Source organism: Pimephales promelas, chromosome 6, assembly GCF_988280905.1.
Source record: "Pimephales promelas chromosome 6, fPimPro1.hap1.1, whole genome shotgun sequence".
Lineage (NCBI taxonomy): Eukaryota > Metazoa > Chordata > Actinopteri > Cypriniformes > Leuciscidae > Pimephales > Pimephales promelas.
The window spans coordinates 6,065,398-6,091,382 of NC_142774.1; the positions used below are offsets into that span (position 1 = coordinate 6,065,398).

Genomic DNA, 25,985 nt, shown 5'->3' on the forward strand with positions numbered 1-25,985 from the left:
AGTTGAATGAATAACCTTAAATTTGTATATAAAGTGTACTTGAAGGAATGAAATGACATTAAAAACAGGATTCACCCTTCATTTTATTAAACATACTTTCATACAACATAATACAGATTATTTATCAGAATATTTTTTTCATTTCTATTACTCAAAGTTTTAACACATAGATTGCTCATGTGTACCTTTGTTGTATAGAAACTCAGCATCTAATTAATTTATTGGAAGATATATTTTATTGAAAAGAAGGAAAACAATGTCAGTTCCGAATCACATTATTATACCTTTAAATATATACATTTCACTTGTGCCCTTTCTGTGGCATAGAGGAATGTTCAGATTTATCAGAAAGTTTTCTTCATTTCTATTACTCAAAGATTAAATACATAGATTGCACATGTGTTTCTTGGTTACCAAAAAAATAAAATAAAATAGATCCTTCAGCATCAAACTAATACACTGCCACTTGTATGGAATGTTCAGATTTGGCTTTAACCGATCCTCATTTTTCCAGCAGTGAACAGAGGAAAAATGTCCTTTTTGTAAAGCACAGGACAAAAAAATATAACTCACAAATACCTTTTGTATCACCAGACTCTATATGTGGCAAGAAAGACCAGTAAATGTTACAGCTAGATAGATTCTAGAACTCGTTTTGCTTTGTGATTTGACCAAAAATATCGGAGATGTCACAGTCATGTTTTAGTAGCATGATTTTGTGATTAGTGCATCACAGCTGACAAAAGAAGTGACGCCAGAGTCATCCACAAAGCTGTGAGCATACTAGCCAGGACTGGAGACCGGCTAGCTGTAAAAAATAAATAAATAAATGTATTATTAACAATTCACACATTAATTAATCATTTGAGCCAGTAAACAAAGTCTTTGGAAACAGCTTAAAAATCCCTTTATGGACTTCCATGAATTAATAAAATGAATTCATTCATTCATTCATCCAGTTTGCTTTTGCTGACTGTAAACACAACAGCCCACACTACTCATACTCCTCTCATTCTTCATGTTACTTATATTTCTCTAAGGGTTGACGTGATCCGTGTGGATGTTGTAAATTACTTATTGATTAAGGAATATTATTAGAGCTGCTACATTTTTAGAGACATTATGTATAAATCATTACATGAAAACAGAAATAAATGTACACTTACCAAAGACTCCATTGGGATCTGTAATTTTGATGGATGCTGGATCAATTGCTAATTTGACTGTTCCATTTCTGACAGCTGCACCAAGACCCTTAGCCAGCTCCGACACAGTAGGATTATTAGCAACAGTATTGTTGAATACAAGTTGACCATCTACCACAATAGAGCCATTGCTGAGAGGGGACAATGTTCATAAATGAATACATGGAAAAACTGTAATACAACAACTGTAATAATGACTTATAAGCAACTAACCATTAAACTACTAAATCAACCATATGTAAAAAAAAAAGTAAAAAATTGCATTGAGCATTGACTGAATTTAGAATTTTAAAATCATTTTACCTGAACTTCAAAACCTTCGAGCGATTGAAGTTCCTAAAACCTCTGTAAAATCCATTAAGCTATAATAAAAAAAATGAATAAACAGTTCAGGAGATATTACTGAAAAACTAGAGAAACGTTCAAATTGTTTTTCAACTAAAATATTACCGTTATTTAAAGGACAAGACAATTACCTCAGTGGTGATGTTTGTTGCCAGCTTTGTGGCTAAATTAGATGACATATTTGAAAGCTCCGTTTGAAATTGGTCGTTCAGTTTGAAGGTTATATTGTATTCTGCAGAAACTGGAGTCGTAGTCGCTTTTGTGGGCAGAATTGAAAGGAAAATGGGTCATAATTCAATAATATACTTTGTAGACTTACCAAGATACACTCATTCTCAACCACAAGGACAGCATCGTTTATCATCAAACAAGAATGATCATGACTATGTCCTTCATTCACAAAGGATTCACAATGTAACAGACATCTACTGCAACAGGAAAACAATTAATTTGTAAATACACTGACCATTGGTATCTGTGATCTCAGTAGCACTGATGGATGACTCATTAATTTGTAAAGTTAAATTTTCACTCCTGATAGCTGCAACAAGGGTGTCTTTCACTTGCGTCGCATTGGGAGCAGAGCCATTCGTGGCGTCAAACTCGAGGACAGAATCAACCACAATGGAGCCCTTGCTGAGGAGATACACAGTCAGATAATTAACAACCAACTGAAAGATCAAACTGAACAATCAAATGGTCACGTGACTTACAAACTGATCAACTAAACCAGTCGGGAAAGCGTTCACTGATCAAACAAATCATGGATATATCCATCTATGTTAATAACAGGCTATTTGGTAATGACTACAAATGAATGTACTGTTACCTGAACTTCTGAATGACCATGCGGAAGAAATTTGCAAAACGTCTCTTGTAAACTAGAGTAAACTGTAACACACAGATAAATAATCACATACATATAATTTTCCTCGTGCACAAGCATTTCTGTTTTTCAGATCAAATTTCTTAGCAAACTATTCAGCGTGTTAATGCATAAAGTATATCACGAGTGGTATCTATTTTTAATTGCCGATAAACAACATTACCAGAGTCTACTGCTATTGCAATCAACATCCATGCCTCATAAGAGAAAAAAGATTACCACACTGGTGATGTTTTTTGACAGAATTTTGGTCTCAGGATCACTGAGATTGTTGTAGATGTCCTTGAACTCTTGAGTAATACTGAAGCCTAGATTAATCTTTGCCACTTTAGCAGGTGTTGTTTGGGTCGTAACTGGAGGTGGAGATGTTGTTGGTGCTTTGGGTAAAATAAAAAAAAAGGGACAAACAAAAAAGTTCAACAAAAGTGTCTCTGAAGATTTACCATCATAGTTTAGCATGCGGTGAGAAAGCAATCCATACATAAAATATATATATATTTTAGAATTCTCTCTCTCTCTGATTCTGTACATAAATCCTAAACTGTTGTAGCTTGTGTCGGAGTCACTTTTGTTCCATTTTGGGGCAGAATTAAAAGGAAAATGGGTCACAATTCAATAATACTTTGTGGACTTACCAAGATACAATCAATCTCAACCACAAAGACAGCATCTCCTTCAAGATTGTGTGTGTGTGTTTGTGTGATTATCAACAAACAAGAATGATTATGACTATGTCTTTCATTCGCAAAGGGTTCACAATGTAACAGACATCTACTGTAACAGGAAAACAATTAAATTGTAAATACACGTACCACTGGCTTCTGGCATTTCAGTAGCATTGATGGATGTGTTAGTATTAGTAATATTGAAGCTGAAACTTGAATTCCTGATAGCTGCAACAAGGATGTCTTTCACTTGTGTCACATTGGGACCAGAGCCATTTGTGGTGTTAAAGTCGAGGACAGAATCAACCACAATGGAGCCATTGCTGTGGAGATTTCATGTTGAAACAGTCAGATAATTAATAAACAACTGAAATATCAAACTGAACAATCAAATGGTCACGTGACTAACAAACTGATCAACTAAACCAGTCGGGAACAAATCATGGATATATCCATCTATGTTAATAACAGAGAATTTGGTAATGACTACAAATGAATGTACTGTTACCTTAACTTCAGAATGACCATGCTGATGAATGTTGGCAACCGGCTTTTGAAAACATTAGAACACTGTAAAACACAGATAAATAATCATATAAATATAATTTTACTTGTATACAAGCATTTCTGTTTTTCAGATCAAACGTCTGTTCAAATATCCATGCCTCATAAGAAAAACATATTACCTCATTGGTGATCTTAGCTGTCAGATTCTTGGTGATAATATTATTGAGATCGTTGTAGTTTTCATTGAATTCTTGAACAATACTGAAGCGTAGATTGATCTTTGCCACTTTAGCAGTTTGGTTCATCGTAGTTTGACTCATAACTGATGTTGGAGATGTTATTGCTGCTTTGGGTAAAATTAAAAAAAGGGACAAAGTTCAACAAAAGTGTCTCATAATTAATGCTGAAGATTTACCATCATAGTTTAGCATGCGGTTAAATTCAGATCGCTTGGACGTGGCTGTGGTTACAAGAGGTAAAAACGATATAAATACTGTTCGTTTTCTCACACAAGCCGCTCGTTTTGTGTCTTACGCCATCAATGTGTACTTACATTTACGAGTCATTAAATTAGGGCTGAACGATTTTGGAAAATAATCTAATTGCGATTTTTTTTACCAATATTGCGATTGCGATTTAATATGCGATTTAAAAAAAAAAAGTTATTTACCTTCTGTATTAGTCGACAAAGACAAGCAATAAATCATTGTACAGTGGGGATAGGAATCCTTAGATAGCTCATGATCCGATCTACTTTTTTTCTTATTAATTAATCTTAATAACTCTTAAAATATGTATTTAATAACATGTGTAAAAACACATTCTTTAAAAAACAATTATAAAAAAAACCCATTTAATTAAACCAATTACATGTTAAGAATTTTAAATAGGCTATATAAAATAATATAGCTTCAAAATATAAAAGCTAGTAAATAAAGAGAAACAAAAAAAACATAACAAGCAATAAACAAAGAGTGGTCTCAGTATTTAAAAGTAGGCTGTCTGAATGTTTTTCATTCAAGAGCTAGAGTGATTCCCTCAGTTTAGATACGATAAGCTGCATTCACACTAATGCATATATCTCTTTTGAAATTGTAAAAGTGGTTTGTCCTGTGGGTTTAAGAACTGACCGTGTTTACATTAATTTCGCGTCATAAAAGCATTTTGACATGCAAGTACATTTACCAATGAGTCGCTCACGGCCGCATGCACGAGCGCTCTTCACAAAGCACGCGTTAGTATTTTAAAATGAAAGCAGCCTTCACTGTGATTTTCATGGTTTTAATATACAAGCCAACTGCATTCCAAAAGACATAAATAATGCCTCTGTGAAGCATTTGTAAAGAAAATTCCCGCGGGAGAGAACGCGCACTGCAAGAGCAACGTTATAACATCAAGCAAAGCGGCAAAACCTGTTCAATGAAGCCCGCGAATGTCCTTGTAATTCGGCTCAATCCCGAACTTTATGAAATAACGTTACTATATTTTTGGAAGGTTCGAGCGGTGTCGTGTGTGTGAGTGAGGAAGAGAGAGAGCGAGAGAGCGCGAGAAAATAGAAGCAAGCAGATTCAGAACACCGTTCGTTTCTAAAGCACGCGCAGCGTCATCACGCATCTGTGTTTAAAAACTAAGCTCAGACTCGATTCTGAAATTCTCTGAATCCAAGATTGTTGAGGAGAGGAGAGAATAAATAACACAATATCACATACATTAAAAATAAACTGTTCTTTTCTGAACGCCAGACCGCGTAGCGTGGCAAGTTGATACTTTATCTTGCAGACTGCTTTTCTCTCGCGTGTCACGTGACCAGTGTAATCGCAGCTCTTGCGATTACAAAATCGCGTTTCATCATATCGCGATTTTATCGCAAATGCAATTAATCGTTCAGCCCTACATTAAATCATGTTTAATTTCGACTTCTCTGTGCATGCTCTTTGAGGTGGTGACCATAGACCACCATTATATGACTGACAGACAAAAACGGTCTGACCTAAAAATATCAAAATTGATACTACTGCGGAAACAAAGACGCCTACATCTTGGATGCCCTCGAGGTAAGCTAAAACATATCAAAAATTAATTTCAAAGTGAACTATGCCTTTAAGTTAATAAATAGTAGTGATCTTTGTAACGGAAGTGTATAAATCAAAACTAACTTTAGCTGGAAAATAACATTAGGCTATTCTAGAGCTGCTATAAAACCAAAACAATCTTTTTGTTACTTTAATGTCCTAATTATCACTGTAAAGCTGATTTGAAACAATCTATAGTTAAAAGCGCTATACAGGTAAAACTCGAAATATAATAATATTTTGCTGATAGCATCCATGTCATGCCGCTTTGAGGTAGTAATTCATGCAAACGAGGCCCAAAACCAAGTACTGAGTACATAAATGATTATAGCCTACTTTTCCGAAGGCCGTCATTTCTGTATTTAAAATCTTTTTTTTTTTAGTTCATGTAGTGCTGGGCGGTATACCGGTTCATACCGAAAACTGGTGTATATTTTTGTTATGATATTCATTTTTAATATACCGCCATACTGATTTCATTCGCTGCGCCGCGCGCAGGCCACGGGACTTTTTCTGACGGACCGTTTTCAATGTAGCACTTTTAAGCAGCAACTGCATAAAATGAAATCCAAGGGGAGGAGTCTGATCTAGATCCAATTCCTCCCACCTTACAAATACCAAAACCTACACAACTCCACCCCTCAGATCTGGATCGGACTCCACCCCCTGGATCTCGTGTACTGCAATGAGGTGCTACTGGGCGAGGCCGAAGGTATACAGCATAGACATGATATAGATTAATGTGGGCCGCCATTTTAAACCGGTTATCCGCTCCACACAGTGTAATCTGTATGACAGGTGATATACCGTACTGATTTTCCCGTGGGGGTGGGAGGTTTGCAAAGGTCATGTAGCTGTACAGGACACATGGAATATTTTATTCACAAAATATAACCAATAGTAGGTACAGTAATGTTAAATGTTAAATCTTACTTGTGAAAAGTAATTCCCGAGCGATAGTCCGCCGATTTGAGCAGGAATATGCAGCACAGTGCTCTGGCATCTACTGCTGCTATGCAACACAATAGGAATACGACCGGTTCAAAATGGCGGCCGGATTTCTCAGTGCCCAGCGGCCAGGGCATCTAGTCTCTATATGATATATATATACAGCAGTGCTCTGGTGTTACGTTACAGGGAAGATGGATGCTGCAGAACTATTATTTTCCTGTCAATTGTCGAGAGTAGCGCGAAAGAAGGATATCCTCCTCGAGCGCGAATACCTCTGCTCACGCGCGAAATATTTATGTGCCGCGCGCGCTTTCAGATACACGCTGCTCTTTTAAGGATAGGTCTGTTTTCTCTAGGCTCACTCAGAGAATCCTGCATAAACGTGTTCAGTGCAATCGCGAATCTCTCCTCTTCTCCAGATAACAATTTTAGGTTAACTTATAAGAACGTTTTCATAACGTTTCCATTAAACGTTATTTCTAAATGTTCCAGCAAGATTCAAAACGTCCAGTTTTTTAGACGTTGTATTAATATTTCTTGGTTCTAAGAATGTTATTCAAAACGTTATAAGAACATCCAGTTCTCCCGTTATGTAAACGTATAATTAATGTACTTGCTTGGCTAAGAACATCATTCAAACGTCATTAGAACGTTTAATTCTCCCGTAATATGAACGTTGTATTTTAAAGTTATTTTCTGGTTATAAAAATGTTAGCCTATTAGAATGTTAAGAAATGACAATTCTAAATGCTTTGTGAAAAAAAAAACCCGCCATAAACCGGAAAACCGGCTTAATTTTGAAAAAACGTAATATTAATTTTTGGTCAAAGTCAAACCGCCCAGCAGCAGCATTAAGTTTATGTAATCTATTCTAATTTTTAGTCTTTATATTAGTTTCACCTTTTAAGTTGAATTACTAAAAATGAACCTTTGCAAAATATTCTAATTTTTCGTGTTTCACCTTGATAAATAAAGGTGACTTGACTTGATTTCAATGTGACAGCTGTCAACAGACTAAATATCAATCTATTTACGGGTTCTTGTGAAAATCACTTTTTAGAAAAGAATTAGAATATTCACTAACCTTTCATGTGGTTAAAATGATTTTATTTAGCATTTTGGTTTCAGATAAGCCCTGTCTTTTGTAATTCAAGTGCAACGATAAAAAATGATTTGGAATGTACAATTAAGTATCGCTTCTAGATCCTTACCAATTAGACACAGGACAGGTAAAATAATCCTCCACTCCATTGTAATCTTCTTTCAGCAATACGCCTAAAAAAAATGAAGCACACAGTTATGATGATCTAGAGTCAAACATTTCTTCATGCAAGATTAAATAGAGAGGAAAAAAAAATCCACAGGGCTGGTGATCTTGATGCCACAATTTCAAAAAGTATCAAGAGCTGAATAGCACCAAACAAATGCAGTTATATTTACCAAGTACTTGTTTATTTAATAAAACATAATATATTCTACCCACTCCTTTCAAGGGTGCATTAAGATAAATAAAAAAGTGCACACTTAGCCTACATAATAATGTTTGTATTTTTTTATCACATGGATACAAAAGACCAACCGAAAAACTTACTTTTTAGATGAAAAGGCAATCCCGGTTACTCCGTATAGCAAGCTTTTCAAGGAAAGTTCCTGTCTCACGTTAAATGGTCCCCTCTAACAGAGCACAGCAGACAGGTGAGATGGCATTTAAAGGGAGACCGTTTTTTTCTTCTTAAGAAGAATGGACCAATGAGAGTTCAGTTAAGAGTTTGTTGACAAACTTGATTAACAACTTTATCCAGAATAATAGCTTTGTTTCCTGGTGACGGTGGCCTACATGATGACAGACTACATGTTGCATGTTTTTGACCCATAAAATAAATTAATAAAAATGACACACAATAGTACTCTGTGCCATCACTTAGTAAAATGCATGTACTTCAACACCTTTGACTGAAGTTAATGTTTGCAAACATTTTCCCCCATAAAAGTTTTCAAATGTGTTCACAAAAACACTTTCGGAAAGTAAAGCCATTTTCTCTTTTACTGACTTTGAGAAGGTGATACCTCCTCATTCCCAGTAGTTACACAGAATTTTTAACTGTATCTTTTTTTCTAGTCTGAGTAGCTCTATTTTGTGTCTTGCTGTTTTTTTGTTTTGTTTTTTTGTCCCTTTTGCTATTTTTTATATGGTGAATATTTTGATGTACAGTACATTAGTCAATACCCTGTTGTTTTAATAGTGCTTTATAAACAAATAAACTGAATTGTTATAGGTCAGGGTCCTGATTATTATTATTACTATTTTTAATTTTATTTAAATTCAACTTTCATAAAAGCTTACATCAGACATAGACATACAGATCTTATGTAAAACATATAGGTACCGAGTAAAACATTAAATTCTACAAACTATTTTTTTTTTCAAAATATGAGTTGTTTTTATGCACTTTTTATTTCTAGTGATTGAATTCAATGAGTCATGGAATATTTTTAACACATTTACAAAAGAAATTAAAGGAGGGTGTTATAGACATTACTTTAGCTTTATGTAATATGAAACTTCCCAAGAAGAATTAATAACTTTAAAGTGATATCAATTATATCTGAGTCAGTACAATCCAAGAAGAAGATCATAGCCTCATCTATTCTGATTATTTTGTAGAATCTATCAAAAAAAAAAAAAAAAAACATCATAGACACTTGCTTCCAAAAATCCAAAATCCAAAAATCTAAATGTATGAGGGGGTAGGTTTAGGGGTAGGTTTAGGTCTAGGGTAGGGTTATGATCCTATAACGTCATCTAACCGACGTTTAAGGGTACCCTAAAAAGGCGGATGTTGACGTATGGTCAAAAGAAGACGTCAGTTATATGACGAGTTGGGATGAGACTGTGCATTAAACGTATTAAGAAATGCTGATTATCTTGATTAACACACTTTCTGATGTAAGATGTCCTAATATGATTTAGACATTCCTGATATGCCCTTGGAGGCCTCTCAAAAGCAACAATGACGTTTCTATTATGACAACTCTCACACGATTTTAAGCGTGATAATTGATATGACAATGTTAGTGTATTTGATCTTGGTGGAATGCTGATGAATTGCTGTTGCAGAGCAAGTAAACAGGAACTTGCTACAGCCAACACATACGCCGACACACTGCTGTGGCACAAATAGCACATATCAATTACCCATAGCAGATTTATACAGGTGGAGCTAGGGAAGTTGGAAGGTTTTAGGTTTTTAGGTTAGTTTTTTACTTTTAACTCCGAAAGCACGCTGCAAACTGCTATAGTGAATGGTAACCAGCCATTAATGTATTGATCAGCAAGCTCATTGGCTGCAGATGTGACGAACCAGCTTATGCCAAGTGTGTTAATGCTGTAAATATCCTCAGTTTGCGTTAAGAACCCATTACCCTGCGTCATTTATGTGTGTGTGTGTGTGTGTATTTTTCAGTCCGGGATGATATAGGAGTCACTTGTCTTTAGAAACAAAAGGTGTGGTAATAATGTTGTTTTTCAAGTTCTTGAACAAAACTTCGGAAACTACGCAACTGGCTCGTCCAGCAAATGCATTTCTGTGTGACTCATACTGGTTGTTCCAAAACAGAGTAAAAATTTGCTAACCGCAAACATCTCTTCTTGTAATCTCTGGATGCTCTTATATAAATTCTACACAAATGTCTATATGGATTAAATAATAAATGCAAACCCAATAAATAATATTTCCATATCATCATGGTGTCATCTGAACGTGGAAAACTCTTCTCAGTTTTAAACACATCGTTGTCGTGTAAACATACCGTAAATTATATAGAAATTACACTTTAAATCATAACAAAATAGAAAAGTTATTGTATTATTACAGTCGGTTGTGTGGCTGTTTTTAATTGTTGCATCCTTATTTTTCTTAGATTTTCCTTGTGACTTTTGGTAAACAGGCAAGAATGCTTTTCCTCATGCCAAAGCTTCAAAATGAATGGTCACAAGACTCTTATAATTATAGCTGTAGTTTTTTTTAGGTTCCGCCTCAATTCTTTAAAAAAAAAAAAAAAATCACATTAACAAGTATTATAAATGCTTTCATTTTAATATGTTTTTTGTTTGTTTGTTTGTTTGTTTTTGAATGACATTTTGAAACTGGTAAAATCATTGTGTCCATTTTATCACTGCTAAAAATGTTCAACTCTTAGCAAATAATAAATGTGAGGTTTCAGACATGAGGACTGTCCAGAAAAGGAAAAGTTGACACCAGAGTTTGAGTTGACTAGCTCTAGATAGTTTAAAGGGCAGTTCCTAATGTGTTAAGCATGAGATACATATCAATGTATCATTTTATTAAACCTGGTTTCTGCAAGGCAGTTTAACCTGCTTGTGTGCCCCTCCCTTTTGAACAGAAACCCAAAATGACATAAGCCAACTATGAACAGGCGTAATTATAGCTTCTTTTGAATAAAGGCATTTGGCTGTTTTTAAAGTCATGCATACAAATTATATTTTTAGAAAGAATCTATTTGCTTAAAATATGTTTCTTAAATGAATGTATGACATTGTCAGAGCTTGCAAACTGAGTGGAATCAAAGTCTTGCGCTTTTTGCATGTTCCATATCAAGTCTAAAGCAATAGATTTAAAACTCTGAATGAGTTTCATAAACATTTTCTCATAATTCCCAATCTCCACACTGAAAACCTTTTCACATTTTCCCGTACGAGTCTCAAACCTGCATCTCTTTGCTTGTGTCCTCCACCCTCATCATTCCTCAGATTCCACACATTTATCATCTTTGACATGGTTTCAAAGGTATTCAACCTGTTACAGGTTTTGGAAAGCATTTCTTTTCACCATATATCCAATAAACATCTTGATATTACCAGATTGTCTGATTAATAACTTTCTCTCAAATGTTACCATTTTGAAGATTAAAAGGCATACATCAAATAGATGTCTGAGTGATTTGGATGTGCTATCATGTTTATGATTTTTTTTGTTGATAGTTAAGTCACCTTTATATTACTGATAACAGGAAAACTGCAACGCATTTTGGCTGAAGTCATTTCAGTGCCGATTCAGCTCCGTTGAAAAGATAATCAATTATTTGATTTGTTAATTTCATCTATAAAAGCAAATCTGTTCTCATACAGTAGCGTCAGTGCAGTCCTATCAAAATCAATGACATGAATTATTCTATCTAAGTAAACACCTTAGTAGCCAATACCTGTACTAACAAGTAAAATGTACAAATAAAGGAATTATTATTGTTAAAACTTTGCTATCATTAAACAGTCTTCACGTTTTAAAGCTGTCAAATAGGCCTAATGTATTAGCTATCAAGATTAACACAGTAAACCTGGTGACCCACCCATTGTGGAGAGATTAAATTTTATTTTTTACATTTTGCGGTAACACTTTATTCGACGGTCCACTTAAGACATTCTGTTGAGAGTTGACTAGAAGTAACTTTGCAACTACATGCTAACTACCAGTCATTAAATAGTAGACTGCGTTTGCTAACTCTTTATTCTGATTCTCCCCCAATAGACATTCTACTGACTATAAGTGAAACTACACTCTTAGAAGAAAAGTTTCTAAATAGAACCTTAAAAGGTTCTATCAGTGCTACATATTTGGAACCCCTAAAAGGTTCTATACACTCGTAAAAAGGGTTCCATATAGAACCCTGGGGTTTCATAATTGGCCAATAGCACCTTTTACCAAAAAACAAATGGTTCTATATCAGCCCATTCTCACCCCCAAGGCGTCACTTAACTGACGCCTTGGGAAGCATTTGGACATGCTTCAATATCTGACGCTTTAGGCGCCCTTTAGCGTCAGTTAGATGACGCCCTAGGATCGCGTGTACCCTACCCCCACCCCACACCTAAACCTAACCGCGTCCTCTAACTGACGCTTTCCTTTAGCGTCAGTTAGATGACGCCGTAGGATCGCGTCATGTAAGTGACGCTAAAGGGCGCCTAAAACGTCAAATATTGAAGCATGGTCAAAGGTGACGCCTTGGGGTGAGAATGCGTTGTCTATATAGAGCCATTTTGGAGTTCCATATATGAAGCGGGGAATGGAACCATGTAGGTTAACTTAGTCTATTATCCCTAACACTACCAGTCTACTAATATATACTCTAATGAGAATGAGTTGACATGTAATGAGAGTTATATTCAAAAGAATAATGCTGACCATCAAAATAAAGTATTTGATCAGTGAATTATAAAAAGGTGCATCTTCCTCCTGAGAATAGGCCTTCTTTTGTGAACAAGGAGACCGTCATCATGTAGAAAACCAAAAAAAAAAGCCAGGGAAGTCAACAGGTTTGCGCAGTTACACTTTGAAAGCAGCCTCACTTTTCATTGCATTCCTCAGCCTTCACATTACAAGGAGTAGTCAATTTGACTGATTCACCAGTTTGCCATTTACTAACTGCGTGCAAGAGAGTGTCAAGTGAATGGATGATGCATGCACACTTGTTCATGAGATGTAATTTCCCAATCCCCACCCAAACTGAAACTATGTAATATAATGGCACATTAATTGTATGCTTGATTCCAGATATGTAATTGAGTCCATTCAGGCCAGAATAAAAAGAAACAAACCACAAAACAAACAACTATTTATTTGAATTTAGATTTTAGATATTACTGTTGCATGCAATACAACATAAAACTAAGTTAAAATGTTAAATTATGAGAAAAAACAACAATAATAAGAGCAGGGGTTGACAAAAATGGCAGAAGATAGCCTACTACTATAACCAAAAAACATTTACAGGTTTTTAAAATCTCATCCACCAATCACATTCAAGTGATGGACTCCACTCATCTGACATGGAAAGAGTTTGAACTGCCACTCCTTGTAGGGTGAGTCAAAGGAATGAATACAATATACACTAATTTTAAATAAATTAATCATGACCTAGTCCCACCCATTTTCAACATTCATTGAACAGATGAACGTAACACAATGGAAATGGCTTTTGGATTGGCCCGGGAATGCACATGTATCCTTTCAATACAGTTTCAATACAGCAATTCATCTTGGCAACAAGGTTGCTATACATACACTACCAAAATCAAAAGGTTGGGTTAGTAAGAATTTTTGTTTGCCATCAAAGTCACTAGGGCATTACTAGTGTAGCTGTCAGAAATCGGTAACACTTTACAATTCGGGTGCACTAATGTGCATTAATTCATACTTAACTGATGCACAGGACAGATAATCATGAGTTAATATATAACTCATGAAGAACTAAACCATTAATTAATGATTAGCCTACTGCATCAGCAACTAATAAAGAGTCTACATGATTAATAGATTAAGTAATACATGAATTGCTATTAATTCAATGTGTCATTGTGTATTAATTCCTTAATAACATATATTAATAAATAATAGTGTAAATGAATGTGTTAATTACCGCAATTAGTCAAAGCTAGCTATGCACTTCAACTTCCAGTTGTCTGCTTTAATTAATCATTAGCTAATGATTTGCAAAGGTATCATTATGTTATGACTTTACTTGTTGGGGCACATCATTATTAACTAGTCATTTAGTAATTGTAGTAATTTGCACATGAATTTGCACTAACAATGAAGTAATTAATCATGTATTAATGCATATTAGTGTACTGGTCATATTATTTGGAAATTAAAATACAAGGCTTTGGCTCATTCTGGTAATTAACATATTGATTAACACTATTAGTTAAAAAATGAGTTATTATGGAATCAATCCACGTTTACATATTTAATTAATAACAATTTATGTATGAACTAATACATTAACTCTATAGACTCTTAATTAGCTCCTAATGTGGTAATCATTAATGAATATCTTAAATAATCATTAGTTACCCATTAATTCACTATTATCTGTGCATTGTATTGTAAAGTGTTCAAGTCAGGAATCTTGGTGTATCTCTAGAGTCAGACCGTTGTTTCAGTGGTCAGGTCAAAGCAATAAACAAATCAGCATATTATCATCCGAAAAAAAATTGCAAGAATTAGATCATTTGTTTCCAGTCAAGACTTAGAGAAACTTGTGCATGCTTTTCACCAGCAGGGTGGATTATTGTAATGGACTCCTCATTGGCCTTCCTAAAAATACCATAAACCCAGCTGGAGTACTGCAGTAGCTGAGGCCATACAGCCCAGCATCCTCTGAAAAACTCTGCGGAGATTTTAACAGAGGTATGTGTGTTGAACACCATTGAAGACTATGTTAGCATCTATTAGATTTGGTTAAAATGGTTCAATTTGAGTTTTTTCACGGTTTTTTGTCTTATATCTACGCTAGCCTATCTCACGACCAATTCGTACAAATTCGTACGAGTGATTCAAAAGTGGCTAATTCGTACTAATTCATATGACCTTACTCGTACGAATTCGTACGATTTGTCTAAACCCACGTGACAGTTATGTTTAGGGGCGGGGTCAGGGGTAGGTCATTCGTACGAATTCATACGAATTGGCTAATTTGTAAAATATGTACGATTTAGCAAAATCGTACTAATTTGTATGAGTGAGGTCGTACGAATTGTTACGAATTAGCCACCTCGTAAAATTCGTACGAATTCCTGTGAGATCGGGTTGCTTATATATATATATATATATATATATATATATATATATATATATATATAAACCACTACATATTTTATAATAACATTGTACATGTAGCCTACATTAGTATGTTTTAAATAGGGCTGTCAAACGATTAATCGTGATTAATCGCATCCAACATAAAAGTTTGTGTTTACATAATATATGTGGGTGCACTGTGTATAATTATTATATATATATATATATATAAATACACACACATGCTTGTATATATTTAAGAAATATTTTCATGTATATACTGTATACAGATTTATATATAATTTGTATTATATATAAAAATACATATTTTATATATAATTAAAAATATATATATACAAAATAATTACACACAGTGCACCCACATGTAAACACAAACTTTTATTTTGGAAGCGATTAATCGCGATTAATTAGACAGCACTAGTTTTAAATAGAATTATTATCAATGTAGGCTAATATATGTACCAGGGCATTCAGTTACATTTGAAAGGACAATAATAAAGTGTCAGTGTATTTCATAAGACTTTAACATTGCCAACTATATAAAAAATCTAGCATTTCCACATGTTTTACCACTGCTTTCAGTGACAGCTGATTTGCATGGGGACTTTGGCGATGACAGTGATGGCCATACCACACACACTCCCTCCCTTCTTCTCACAGCTATCCACGCCCATTTAAGCTGCATTTTTCAAAAAGACTGAATATTCTTGATTGACAATGTTTTTGTCATTCACTACCTGGGAAAAAAAAAGCATTTTGAAAGTGATTCCAACATGGTTACTTTGTGTCCCACTTATTATTATAGCAGCAGCGTGGACTTTTGCTTTTCTTTTAAATTTCGAATGATTTATAAGTATTATGTTTTATGGCTTTATATAGAACATTTTGTATTATGGAAAGGGTTAAAGATAACAACACTACCAGTCAAAAGTTTTGGATCAGTAAGACTTTAGCCTATTGTTTTTAAAATAAACAGTACTATTGTGAAATATTATTACAATTTAAAACAGCTGTTTTCTATGTAAATATTTAGTATAGTGTCATTTATTCCTGTGATACAAAGCTGAATTTTCAGCATCATTACTCCAGTCCTCAGTGTCACATGATTCTTCAGAAATCATTCTAATATGATGATTTGGTGCTCAAGAAACTTTTCTCATTATTATCAACGTTGAAAACAGTTATTTACATATTTATTTCAAGATTCTTTGATTAATAGAAAGTTCAAAGAACAGCATTTATCTAAAATAGAAAGCTTTTTAAACACTACCGTTCAAAGGTTAAAGTATATCAATATTTTTATTGTGGATCAATTAAAGTCGGCATGAAATCATTTTCATTTTTATGTAATATTGCAGTGTTTATTATAAATGATTTATCTGTGCACTAAATTATTTTTTTTAAATGTATGTAATCTTTAATCAAATACATTACCCTTCCCTCCCCCCTCGAAACGACCTCTCTTCTCTTTCGGTCACGTGCAATGGGGGAGGGGTGCGGCCAGAGACGATGAGGGTGCGGCTATCGGTGCACCGCCTCTCAGAATGTAAACTGGCATTCAAATCTGCCTCCATTTTGTTTGCAACGCCCAACCTTCAACGATCCAATCAATCAATCACGAAGGACGAAATCAAGCCCCGCCCTACATTTTTTTTTCTAATTTCTGAAGCTTTTCACTCGGATACGTCACAACAAGGAAAAATGACAATCTCAACTTCCGTTTCATGACGAGTTTAAATTGAATAATAGTTACAATAAAGATATTTTATAATATTACAAAAGATTCTTTCCCAGATCAGTGTTGTTCTTTTGAACTTTTACACTTAAAATTAAGGTCCCGTATTGCCATCTTTGGTTCCATGGGGAACCTTTAGCATTCAACCATAACCAAGTCTCTACCACATGTCAGAAAAAAGTGAATCCAGAAGTGAATTTTAACTGTTTCTCACTGGGGCAGGGCCCTTATGTACCTTTCAATGTTTGCAAGCTTGAAACCTTTTCAGTTAACACAATCAATCAAGAAGCCAAATAGAGAACAAATAAAATGGAATTCGAATGACAAACAGAAAATCAAGAACTGTGATGTAATCACATGGTCCTGCAAAATCCAAAACTAAATATAGGCATGACTCAATAACTGACTAAACGATGAAACTAAGGCAAAGTTGGTCCGCACCATACACCATGTCATTCGAATCATCTGTGCGTGTTTTTTCCATCTTGCATGTCAAACTAGTTTTTGTGTGTAGCCTATATAATACGCGTTTTTCGTTTCGCGTGCACATGATACGTAGCTATTTTTGTCGTATAATAAGTACGAACTCCCCACCACCCCCTTCCCCCTAAACCTACCAGGGTTTTTCAGGTGAATAAATGCCACGAGAAATGACAATCGTGAATCGTGGTATAGATACGCACTTTCGTGAGACTGTGTTGGAACTGATCTAGAAAACACGTTGAAAATGCAGAATTGCAAGCTGGAGTGGCATAGTAACAAATGTAAATATACAGAAAATATAAAATGTACGGAAATATCTAATAACCTAGAAAATTCAAATACGTTTTCATGATCATATTGTTTAGGTCTCAGAAATAGCCTAGATCCATTTAAAACCCTCATGAAATATCATACATTTTTTCCTGTGTTGACTTATTTGCTTCTGAAACATGTATTTAGGGTGGGACATTATGTTTTTTAATAGGCTAGTCATTAACGTTTCGTATTGTTGTCAGCCATGAACCATGATTTGTTACTTTTAGTCAAAGTTGGTGGTTTTAGAGGGATGTAGGCTATACATTCATGTAAAGAGGAAGTCATTTGTCAAAAATGGGATATTTTTGTTTGTTTTTCTGGAAAAGATAAAAAGGCAAAAAATGTATTCATAATTTACCACATATATGCTAAATGACACTTTACTTTGGTCTATGAGCTAATATAGAAATGAGCCGCAAAACAACCACTTTAATTTTAGATTTTTAATCTGAAACTTAAGAAGAAATTTCTATATTTTCTATATTTATATTATCTGTTTAGGACAACACAACATTCTAATTTACTTTGTTGAGCTGTTGCTTCTGTCCAATGTTATATTTTTTTGACATATATTTTGATCATTTGATTTCGTCTGATGGGGATTTGCTGGGTGATAAGCCTATGTTTGGATCGTGAGTCTCTAGCTTTATGAAAAGCAATAGGCCTATTTCATAGGTATTTGGTGCCATCTTGCTCCAAAATCGAATAGCCTAAATGAACTTAAAGGGATATTTAAACTAAAATGTTGTCATCATCTACTCACACATGTTGCCAAATGAATTTCTTTATTTTGTTGAACAAAAGAAGATGATTGATGGTAAAACAGTTGATGGTAGCCATTAACTTGCATAGTAGCCTACCTATGAAAAAAAATATGGAAGTCAATACTACTGTTTAATTAATTCATTATTTTGTGTTCAACCGGAGAAAGAAACTCATACAGTTTGGAACAATATGAGAGTGAGCAAGTGCTGAGAAGGGCGAACTGGCTATCCCTTTGAAACCTTTGATGGAGAAGCCCCCTATTTTTTATCATTATTTTTTTTTTTTTACAGAAAAATTAATACACTAATAATAATAATACACTAACATTAATTCAAGCATGCTCGAATACACGGCAAATCAAGAATTGTGGCAAACATGTCATTTAGCCTACATATAGCGCAGCAATTGTCAATGCAAAATTACACAAAATAGCGATTTAAACTAAAATCACGGTCACTCTAGGGCTCAGTAATGCTGTAAAATATAGCCTATAGGTTCAGCCCACATAATGCAGTTTTTCTTTTTTTTTTTACTAATAATACAATTATAATGATAACCTTTTAATGACTACTAATGTTTCTACACAAATTATTTTTTTAAATGTAAACATAAATGGTGGCTGCCATAAAAACTGTTTTCATTAATTATTCAAACCATCTTAATGTAACAGTGCAGCGAGCTGAAGAGGAGCTGCTGCTACATCTTTGTTGGATTTTAACAGCAGCAACACTACCATCTTCTGGAGTTAAAGGAGTAGTTCACTTTTAAAAAAAAACTTTTGCTGATAATTTACTCACCCCCATGTCATCCAAGATGTCCATGTCTTTCTTTCTTCAGTCGAAAAGAAATGAAGGTTTTTGATGAAAACATTCCAGGATTTTCTCCATATAATGGACTTCAATGGGAACCAAACGGTTCAAGGTCCAAAAGACAGTTTCAGTGCAGCTTCAAAGGGCTTTAAACGACACCAGACGATGAGGGTCTTATCTAGCGAAACGATCGCTCATTTCAACAATAAATAACAAAGTAAATAACAGCTGTCATTTTAGGTACATTAATGACAAATTCCAGTCATTTACATTTTCATACAGTATTTTTTCTGTTTTCTTAAATTACATAAAAATGAATGTAAAATTATAAATATAATCTGTAATTAAACAGTAACAAAACAGTTAAATGACTGTCAGCCCCCCCCCCCAAAAAACCCAGTAAAATTAAAGTAACATCATAAATTAAATAAACTGAAAAACACTGTTAGCAGTTAATTCCTGCATTATTATGATCAAATACCATCATTGTAAAAAATCGTAAGAAAAGGGTCAATTGTCTGGCAGCTATGGCTGCCATACAAAAACCATAACATTAAAGTAAAATATGATAATTTAAATAAAGTAACAGAAATTTGATGTCACCATGGTTGGGCTCTTGAGCCTTGGATTTTGAACGTTTGAGTATCTCTAGATGCTTAAACTGTGTTGATAAACTTTTATTATGGCATTAAATGCTGGAGAAAATATCAGCACGAAACATGAAAATATCATGTTGGTCATTAAATCATCATATGGTGACCTGATTCACTGATATGACATGAATATGAATATGAATACTGATATGAAAAATCTAAATATATTAGTTGAGATTACATTATACAGATGGACTTTAGTTTTAAACAAAGTAATTGATGTCTTAATTTTTGCTGCCCATGAACCTTGAACTATGAAACATCAGTATTATAACAATCTGATATATATATATATATATATATATATATATATATATATATATATATATATATATATATATATAGTAAAGAAAATTTTTTTTTTTTTTTGTGATTAGTGATTAGTTCATTCAAGACAAATTTTGGACTTAACTAAACACACAGGCTGGATCAATGTTATAATTCAGAACATTCTTAATGATGTTTCTGAAAATGATCAGATCTTTAAATCCTCATCTTAACATTAAGTTTAGTAGCCTAATCTTTTTTTATATAGGCCTAGCCTATATATATGGCAGTCATAGTTGATCAACAGAGTGCGCCAGAGAACTGCCCTGCAACTGGTTGTCAATGCACACTGTTCTACTAAATCCACTTTTTTTGACCCAACCCAACCAATCCCCTCTTCCCAGCAAACAATGGGAACGTAAGTTTTTGGTTCCCAGAACGTTCCCTATTGGTTCCCCATAAGTTTTTTTTACGTAAATAGAACGTTCCCTTAAGGTTAGGGGGATGTTCCTTTTAGGAGAACCTACAAAATAACCTACAGGGAAGTTCCCAGAACGTTCTTATTTGGTTCCCAAAAAAATAACCAAATAGGAACCATAGCCTACATACAGTCGGCAACGCGTCATAGTTGGGGGCGTGGGGGAAAGCAGCGCGACCATCCTATCTATTAGAACGACAAAAATGTCATATTGCGAGTCATTGACGTCTGCCGACGGGCAACGGTACATTGCAAAATGAACTGTAATAGGTTATGATTGCCGTTATTTAATTAAAAACTGGGTCAATGACCCAACCAAATGGCCGGAGGTGTCGTTTCCAGACTGTTATCTGGTTGAATCTCAAGACGCGTAGCTACCCGGCAACATAACCCTAACTCAATCAACTTACGTATAAGTTACTATAAGTCCATAAAACCTTGTCACGAATTGTATGCTTCACTCCAAAACTATTAATCCTTTTGTAATCCTTTTCTGTGTTAGGCCCTCTGCTATTTTCAATGGGCTCTATGCACGGCGTTATTTCCGGTGAAGGATTAAGGATGCTCGATAACTTCCGCCGATCATAGTCCAATGCAATACCGAGAATTTATATTGAATTTTATACTCCATGGTTATACTAATGAAACATTAGTCACAAAAACAGATAAAACAGACACCCCTCGTTGTGTTTATGCTTCTTTTTAAAATTATATTAAATAAACATAACTATATATAAAATTACACCTAAACGTATGTACGTTTCGTTTCAAAGACGGGAGGACAGTATATTGAAGACTCTGCCATAATCCCGTTTTCTCCGGTTTTCCTCCGCTTTAATCTCCACAACCGGAAATGGACGAGCATCCTTACGTCAAATGCGGAACTTATGCGTGCATATAGCCCATAGCCACTTGGTAATATTATAATAAAACATGGAATTGGTTTCCAATGCTATGCGGATGATACTCCGCTATATATTTCATCATGAGATGAAACCTCTAAATTATAGTTTAGTAGTTGACAGAGTGTGTTAAAGATATAAAAAAAATTGGATGACTTGTAATTTTCTTCTATTAAAGTCAGATATCTTTCCTGTTGCTCAAACAGTAGTTTTGGCTCTTGCAACATCAAGTCCATGGATTCAATTCCCAGGGATAACAAGAACTGATAAGAATGTAAAATGTGTACTTTGGATAAAAAAAAGTCGCTTTGGATAAAAGCGTCTGCTAAATGCGTAAATGTAGATAACTGAGGTATTACTTATTGGATCAAAAAACTGTACACAGAATCTTTCGGAATACAATTTGTAGTAGGATGTGCTGTTCATCCTCAATTGAAGACCTTGTCTTTTCATAATAAAATCCAAATTTTTTGTTACACACACGACTTCCTCCACCTCAAAAAAATCGCCAATCTACGGAACATGTTATCTCTTTCTGATGCAGAAGAATTTGGTCATGCATTCATAACCTCTAGACTAGATGGATGTAATACATAACTGGTTGTTCTGCATCCTCAATAAACAAGCAAGAATTAGTATACGTGTGTGTGTGTGTGTGTGTGTGTGTGCGTATTAGTGCTGTCATATGTAGCCTATTACACTGTGTTCCAGAATTTCAAGAACAAGTTCAGTGAAGTCCATTAGGGTGTGGGGTGTAAATCTTTTGACAGCTGCATCGTTGCCCCAACCAGTTCTTTTGGATAAGAATGTTTTACATTTTCCACAGTTTGTGACATCAACAGAAAAAAGGGAGAATGATGTTAAAGTGTCATCATTTTACTTGCCTGTTTTTAATGCTGTTACGAACAGCTCAACACTCTTTGCACATTAGCATCAAAGTCAAAGTCAAAGTCAACACAGTTGTTATACATTTTTGTAAAACAAAGCAAAACACAAATACACTGTATGAAAATACCTACACCCAAGAAAAAGAAAAAAACAGGTTACAGAACTTGTTAGGCCTCATTCAGCATTTGGTGATAAATGTTTCGAAATAATTCCATAGGTTAGCCTAAAGGCATGAACAAATTCTAAAGAGCAGTTATGCTTTACTTTAAAGTAATGAACTCACATTTAACAATAGTAGCTATTGCTGATTGTTGAGAACAAACCTTTTGCAGGCATCCGTACCAATTTGGTTTATTAGGATCAATAAAGTATTTATTGTGGATTAATTATGCATTTCCTGTGTTTAAATGTACAATATGCAGTACTGTAATAAAATATCCAAAAATCACTTGCCCAGTGTGATATATTTCCTGCAGTTGTGTACATACAGTATCTCAAAAGTCTCCAAAGATTTTTTTATTTCAGAGAAATTCCAATTTTAAATATGTGGCCGTCCCAGAAAAAAATATCGCCTGTCAATGACGCAATATCCTTTCCTCTGTTTCCGTTCATACTGCTGTAGCCATGACGTAACCATGGCGATAGACGTGGCCGTCCCGGAAAAAATGTCGCCTTCCTGCGCTTTCCTGCAGTTGTGTACTCAGAGTATCTAAAGATTTTTTTATTTCAGAGAAATTTTAATTTTAAATAAGTGGCCGTCCCAGAAAAAAATATCGCCTGTCAATGACGCAATATCCGCGCTTTCCTCTGTTTCCGTTCATACTGCTGTAGCCATGACGTAACCATGGCGACAGACGTGGACAACTGCGTAGTGCGTAACGTTTAGCGGCACGCAGTTCTTGTTTCTTTCAAACATAGACCATGGCAAGCAGACTTTGGTACAAAATAGTAGAACCAAAATGAGGATCAATATCAGCGCAGCATTTTTGAGATGCCGAGAGTTCCACGTCCGCGACTAACTTGGACTCAACAGAGCTTCACGAGTCACGACTTGACAGCTCTATTAGACAGGTGGCGAAAGTGCATAAAACAAATCAATGTTATATAACGTTAGCACAACATGATGAAATGTTAGAATATGGGCAATGTCATTCTGTGTTGATCTAGCTTACTGCTAGTTTCGTATAGCAAAAAAAAACTAACATGTAGTCTAACATTACAACTTTCAACACACATTTAAATGCCGTTTAGTGTGATAGTGTAACGTTAGACCAAGTGAAGCACCGTTACCTCACAAGTTTAATTCGTCTAATAAACTGACCTGTGTGAGTAATCCAGCACTTGCGGGTTGTTCGGTAGAAAATAAATGTCCTTATTCCTTAATATCCGCGGGACTCGTGTGTCTCTTTAGCAATCAAGACCATCCAACTGTAATGTTATAAAATATGAATGTTTGCACTCATCCATAAACATTATTAGATCCATCAGCAAGTCCCATCATTCAGCTCATCACTGCGTCATCAACCTACGCCTTTGTTAACCTTGTGGCGAAAACCTACATATTGTGCCTTTTTAATTATTTTTCATGCTACAAAGACAAACCCTAAGTTTATCTAAAAGGCATTACTTACAGCTGCCATAGAAATCTAAGCACAAACTCAAGGTCATTGTAGCAGGGGACCTAAAATATCACATTGCATTGCAAAGTGCTCCTCTAAATAACTGACATGTGACATGTCTTCATATTTCAACAACTTGAAAGGTTCTGGGGCGACATGTAACCTTTTCATTATATTCAAATTTAGTTCACTTACTATTCAAAACAGAAGATCTAAATAAGATTACTACCTTTCAAGATGAGTCTCATTCCTGGTTGTTTCTCCACCTACAGCTAAAAAGATATTTTGTCTTTATTTTCTTTAATATCTTGTTGTTTTCTTGTAACAGTTGTTTCGGAAGCCGTGAAGTGGATGTTGTAATTTGTGTATTGTTTAGCTATACTGAGTAAGGGGAGTTAAATATTTTATTTGGGATTTTTCTTTTGCTAAGATTCACTTTTTGTGAATTAGATTCACTTTCTCAACCCCTCTTGAGATATGAATAAGTTATGCACTTTACAAAGTTAAATGTTAAACTAAATTAATATTTAGGTAAAAAAAAAAATATTTCGAATTCCTGTTTTTACCTTAAACGTGCTATCAATCACATCAAATGGCGCTTTTAGATCAATGTACAAGATTACCTTAAAGTTTCAGCAATATCTCAGTGATGAATAATTCTCAAGGTTTCTAAAAATATAAGCTACTTTGAATGTTGTTTTAACATTTTTGACATTCAACATTTTTCAACATTTTGAAATGACAGCATGTGTTCAATTTCACACTAACATTCTCACAAGTTGGAGCAAATAATCTCTCACACGGTTCATCAATAAAAGGGTGAAAGAATACTGACGAGGTCCTGATATTGACGAGGGGGGCGGAGAATTCGCATCAGCTGTGTGTGCTTGGCCATCATCAAGTGGTATTTCAGACTGGATGATAGCACAGTTCACAACGACAAAACACACAGATCACTTTGGTCTTGTCAATAGGACCATTTGGCAACTTTTTAAAAGTAAACTTTCCATTCAGAATCTTACTGGCATTTCGGCGCCTCAAAACGTCCACTCAAAACGTAACGTTAACCAACTATTTGGCCAAACCGAGTGTGTGCGGCGTGCCTGTTGTTTTGTTTCCGGTCTAGCTAGATCCGCTTGCGCTTTGTTAGACAAAGCAACAAAACGTCCTCGCGCGGCACAAGCCATTAAAATTAGTGCTGGGCGATACCGGTTCATACCGAAAACCGCTGTATATTTTCGCTATGATATTAATTTTTAATATACCGCCATACCGATTTATTTCATTCATGCGCTGCGCGACACTGTTTCAGACGGTCCCTTAACAATGTTGCACTTGTAATCGGCGACTGCGAGGCAAGGCTGAGGGTATACAGCAGTGCTCTGGTGTTACGTTACAGGGAAGATGGATGCTGCAGAACTATGGCGTTATTTTCCTGCCAAATGTCAAGAGAACACTATTGTAGCGCGAAAGTATATTCATATGATGCGCAAGCGCGAATCTCTCTGCTCGCACTCGCGCTTCTTAACGTTCTTGCTTGGCTTTAAGAACATCATTCAAACGTCATTAGAACGTTCAATCCTCCAGTTATATAAACGTTGGATTTTAACGTTATTTCCTGGTTATAAGAATGTTATTAGAATGTTAAGAAATTTTCGTTTATACTGGGCGCTATTCTATTCTACAATATTCACAAATGACAGTAAAATAGACAATCCAAAGTCAATTTATTTCAGCAATTCCTCTCTCAACCAATAGAAAACACCTTTGAACACCTGATTATGCATGAAAAAAACCTGTCATAAACCGGACAACCAGCTTA

General features: G+C 34.9%; 2 protein-coding genes across 3 annotated transcripts; both read right to left on the reverse strand.

The window, feature by feature from the left end:
* Positions 1 to 217: 217 nt before the first annotated feature.
* On the reverse strand, positions 218 to 1,800 carry LOC148978487 (uncharacterized). Its single transcript, XM_089132012.1, has 4 exons — positions 1,682 to 1,800; positions 1,509 to 1,567; positions 1,167 to 1,336; positions 218 to 808 (listed from the first exon to the last, which is right to left on the reverse strand). The coding sequence occupies exons 1-4, from the start codon at positions 1,727 to 1,729 to the stop codon at positions 723 to 725; spliced, it is 363 nt and encodes a 120-aa protein (XP_088988138.1). The 5' UTR covers positions 1,730 to 1,800; the 3' UTR covers positions 218 to 722.
* Positions 1,801 to 1,960: 160 nt separating this feature from the next.
* LOC120489873 (uncharacterized) lies at positions 1,961 to 8,314 on the reverse strand. Of its 2 annotated transcripts, none has more exons than XM_089132011.1 (8): positions 8,223 to 8,314; positions 7,843 to 7,906; positions 3,788 to 3,951; positions 3,610 to 3,671; positions 3,249 to 3,424; positions 2,656 to 2,813; positions 2,380 to 2,441; positions 1,961 to 2,186 (listed from the first exon to the last, which is right to left on the reverse strand). In XM_089132011.1, the coding sequence occupies exons 2-8, from the start codon at positions 7,880 to 7,882 to the stop codon at positions 1,976 to 1,978; spliced, it is 873 nt and encodes a 290-aa protein (XP_088988137.1). In that variant the 5' UTR covers positions 7,883 to 7,906; positions 8,223 to 8,314; the 3' UTR covers positions 1,961 to 1,975. The 2 variants fall into 2 exon arrangements, with proteins under 2 accessions (XP_088988137.1, XP_088988136.1); XM_089132010.1 differs by having other exon boundaries at positions 3,788 to 3,954.
* Between the last annotated feature and the right edge of the window lie 17,671 nt (positions 8,315 to 25,985).

What these genes read in the sequence shown, in the direction of transcription:
- LOC148978487 (XM_089132012.1), bottom strand. Translation starts at nt 1,729, where the DNA reads ATGTCATCTAATTTAGCCACAAAGCTGGCAACAAACATCACCACTGAG. An exon ending in CAACAAACATCACCACTGAG is followed by an intron (nt 1,568 to 1,681) that starts GTAATTGTCTTG and finishes TTTTTATTATAG; the next exon opens with CTTAATGGATTTTACAGAGG. An exon ending in AGATCCCAATGGAGTCTTTG is followed by an intron (nt 809 to 1,166) that starts GTAAGTGTACAT and finishes TATTTTTTACAG; the next exon opens with CTAGCCGGTCTCCAGTCCTG.
- LOC120489873 (XM_089132010.1), bottom strand. Translation starts at nt 7,882, where the DNA reads ATGGAGTGGAGGATTATTTTACCTGTCCTGTGTCTAATTG. An exon ending in ACCTGTCCTGTGTCTAATTG is followed by an intron (nt 3,955 to 7,842) that starts GTAAGGATCTAG and finishes TTTTACCCAAAG; the next exon opens with CAGCAATAACATCTCCAACA. An exon ending in ATGGTCATTCAGAAGTTCAG is followed by an intron (nt 2,187 to 2,379) that starts GTAACAGTACAT and finishes GTATCTCCTCAG; the next exon opens with CAAGGGCTCCATTGTGGTTG.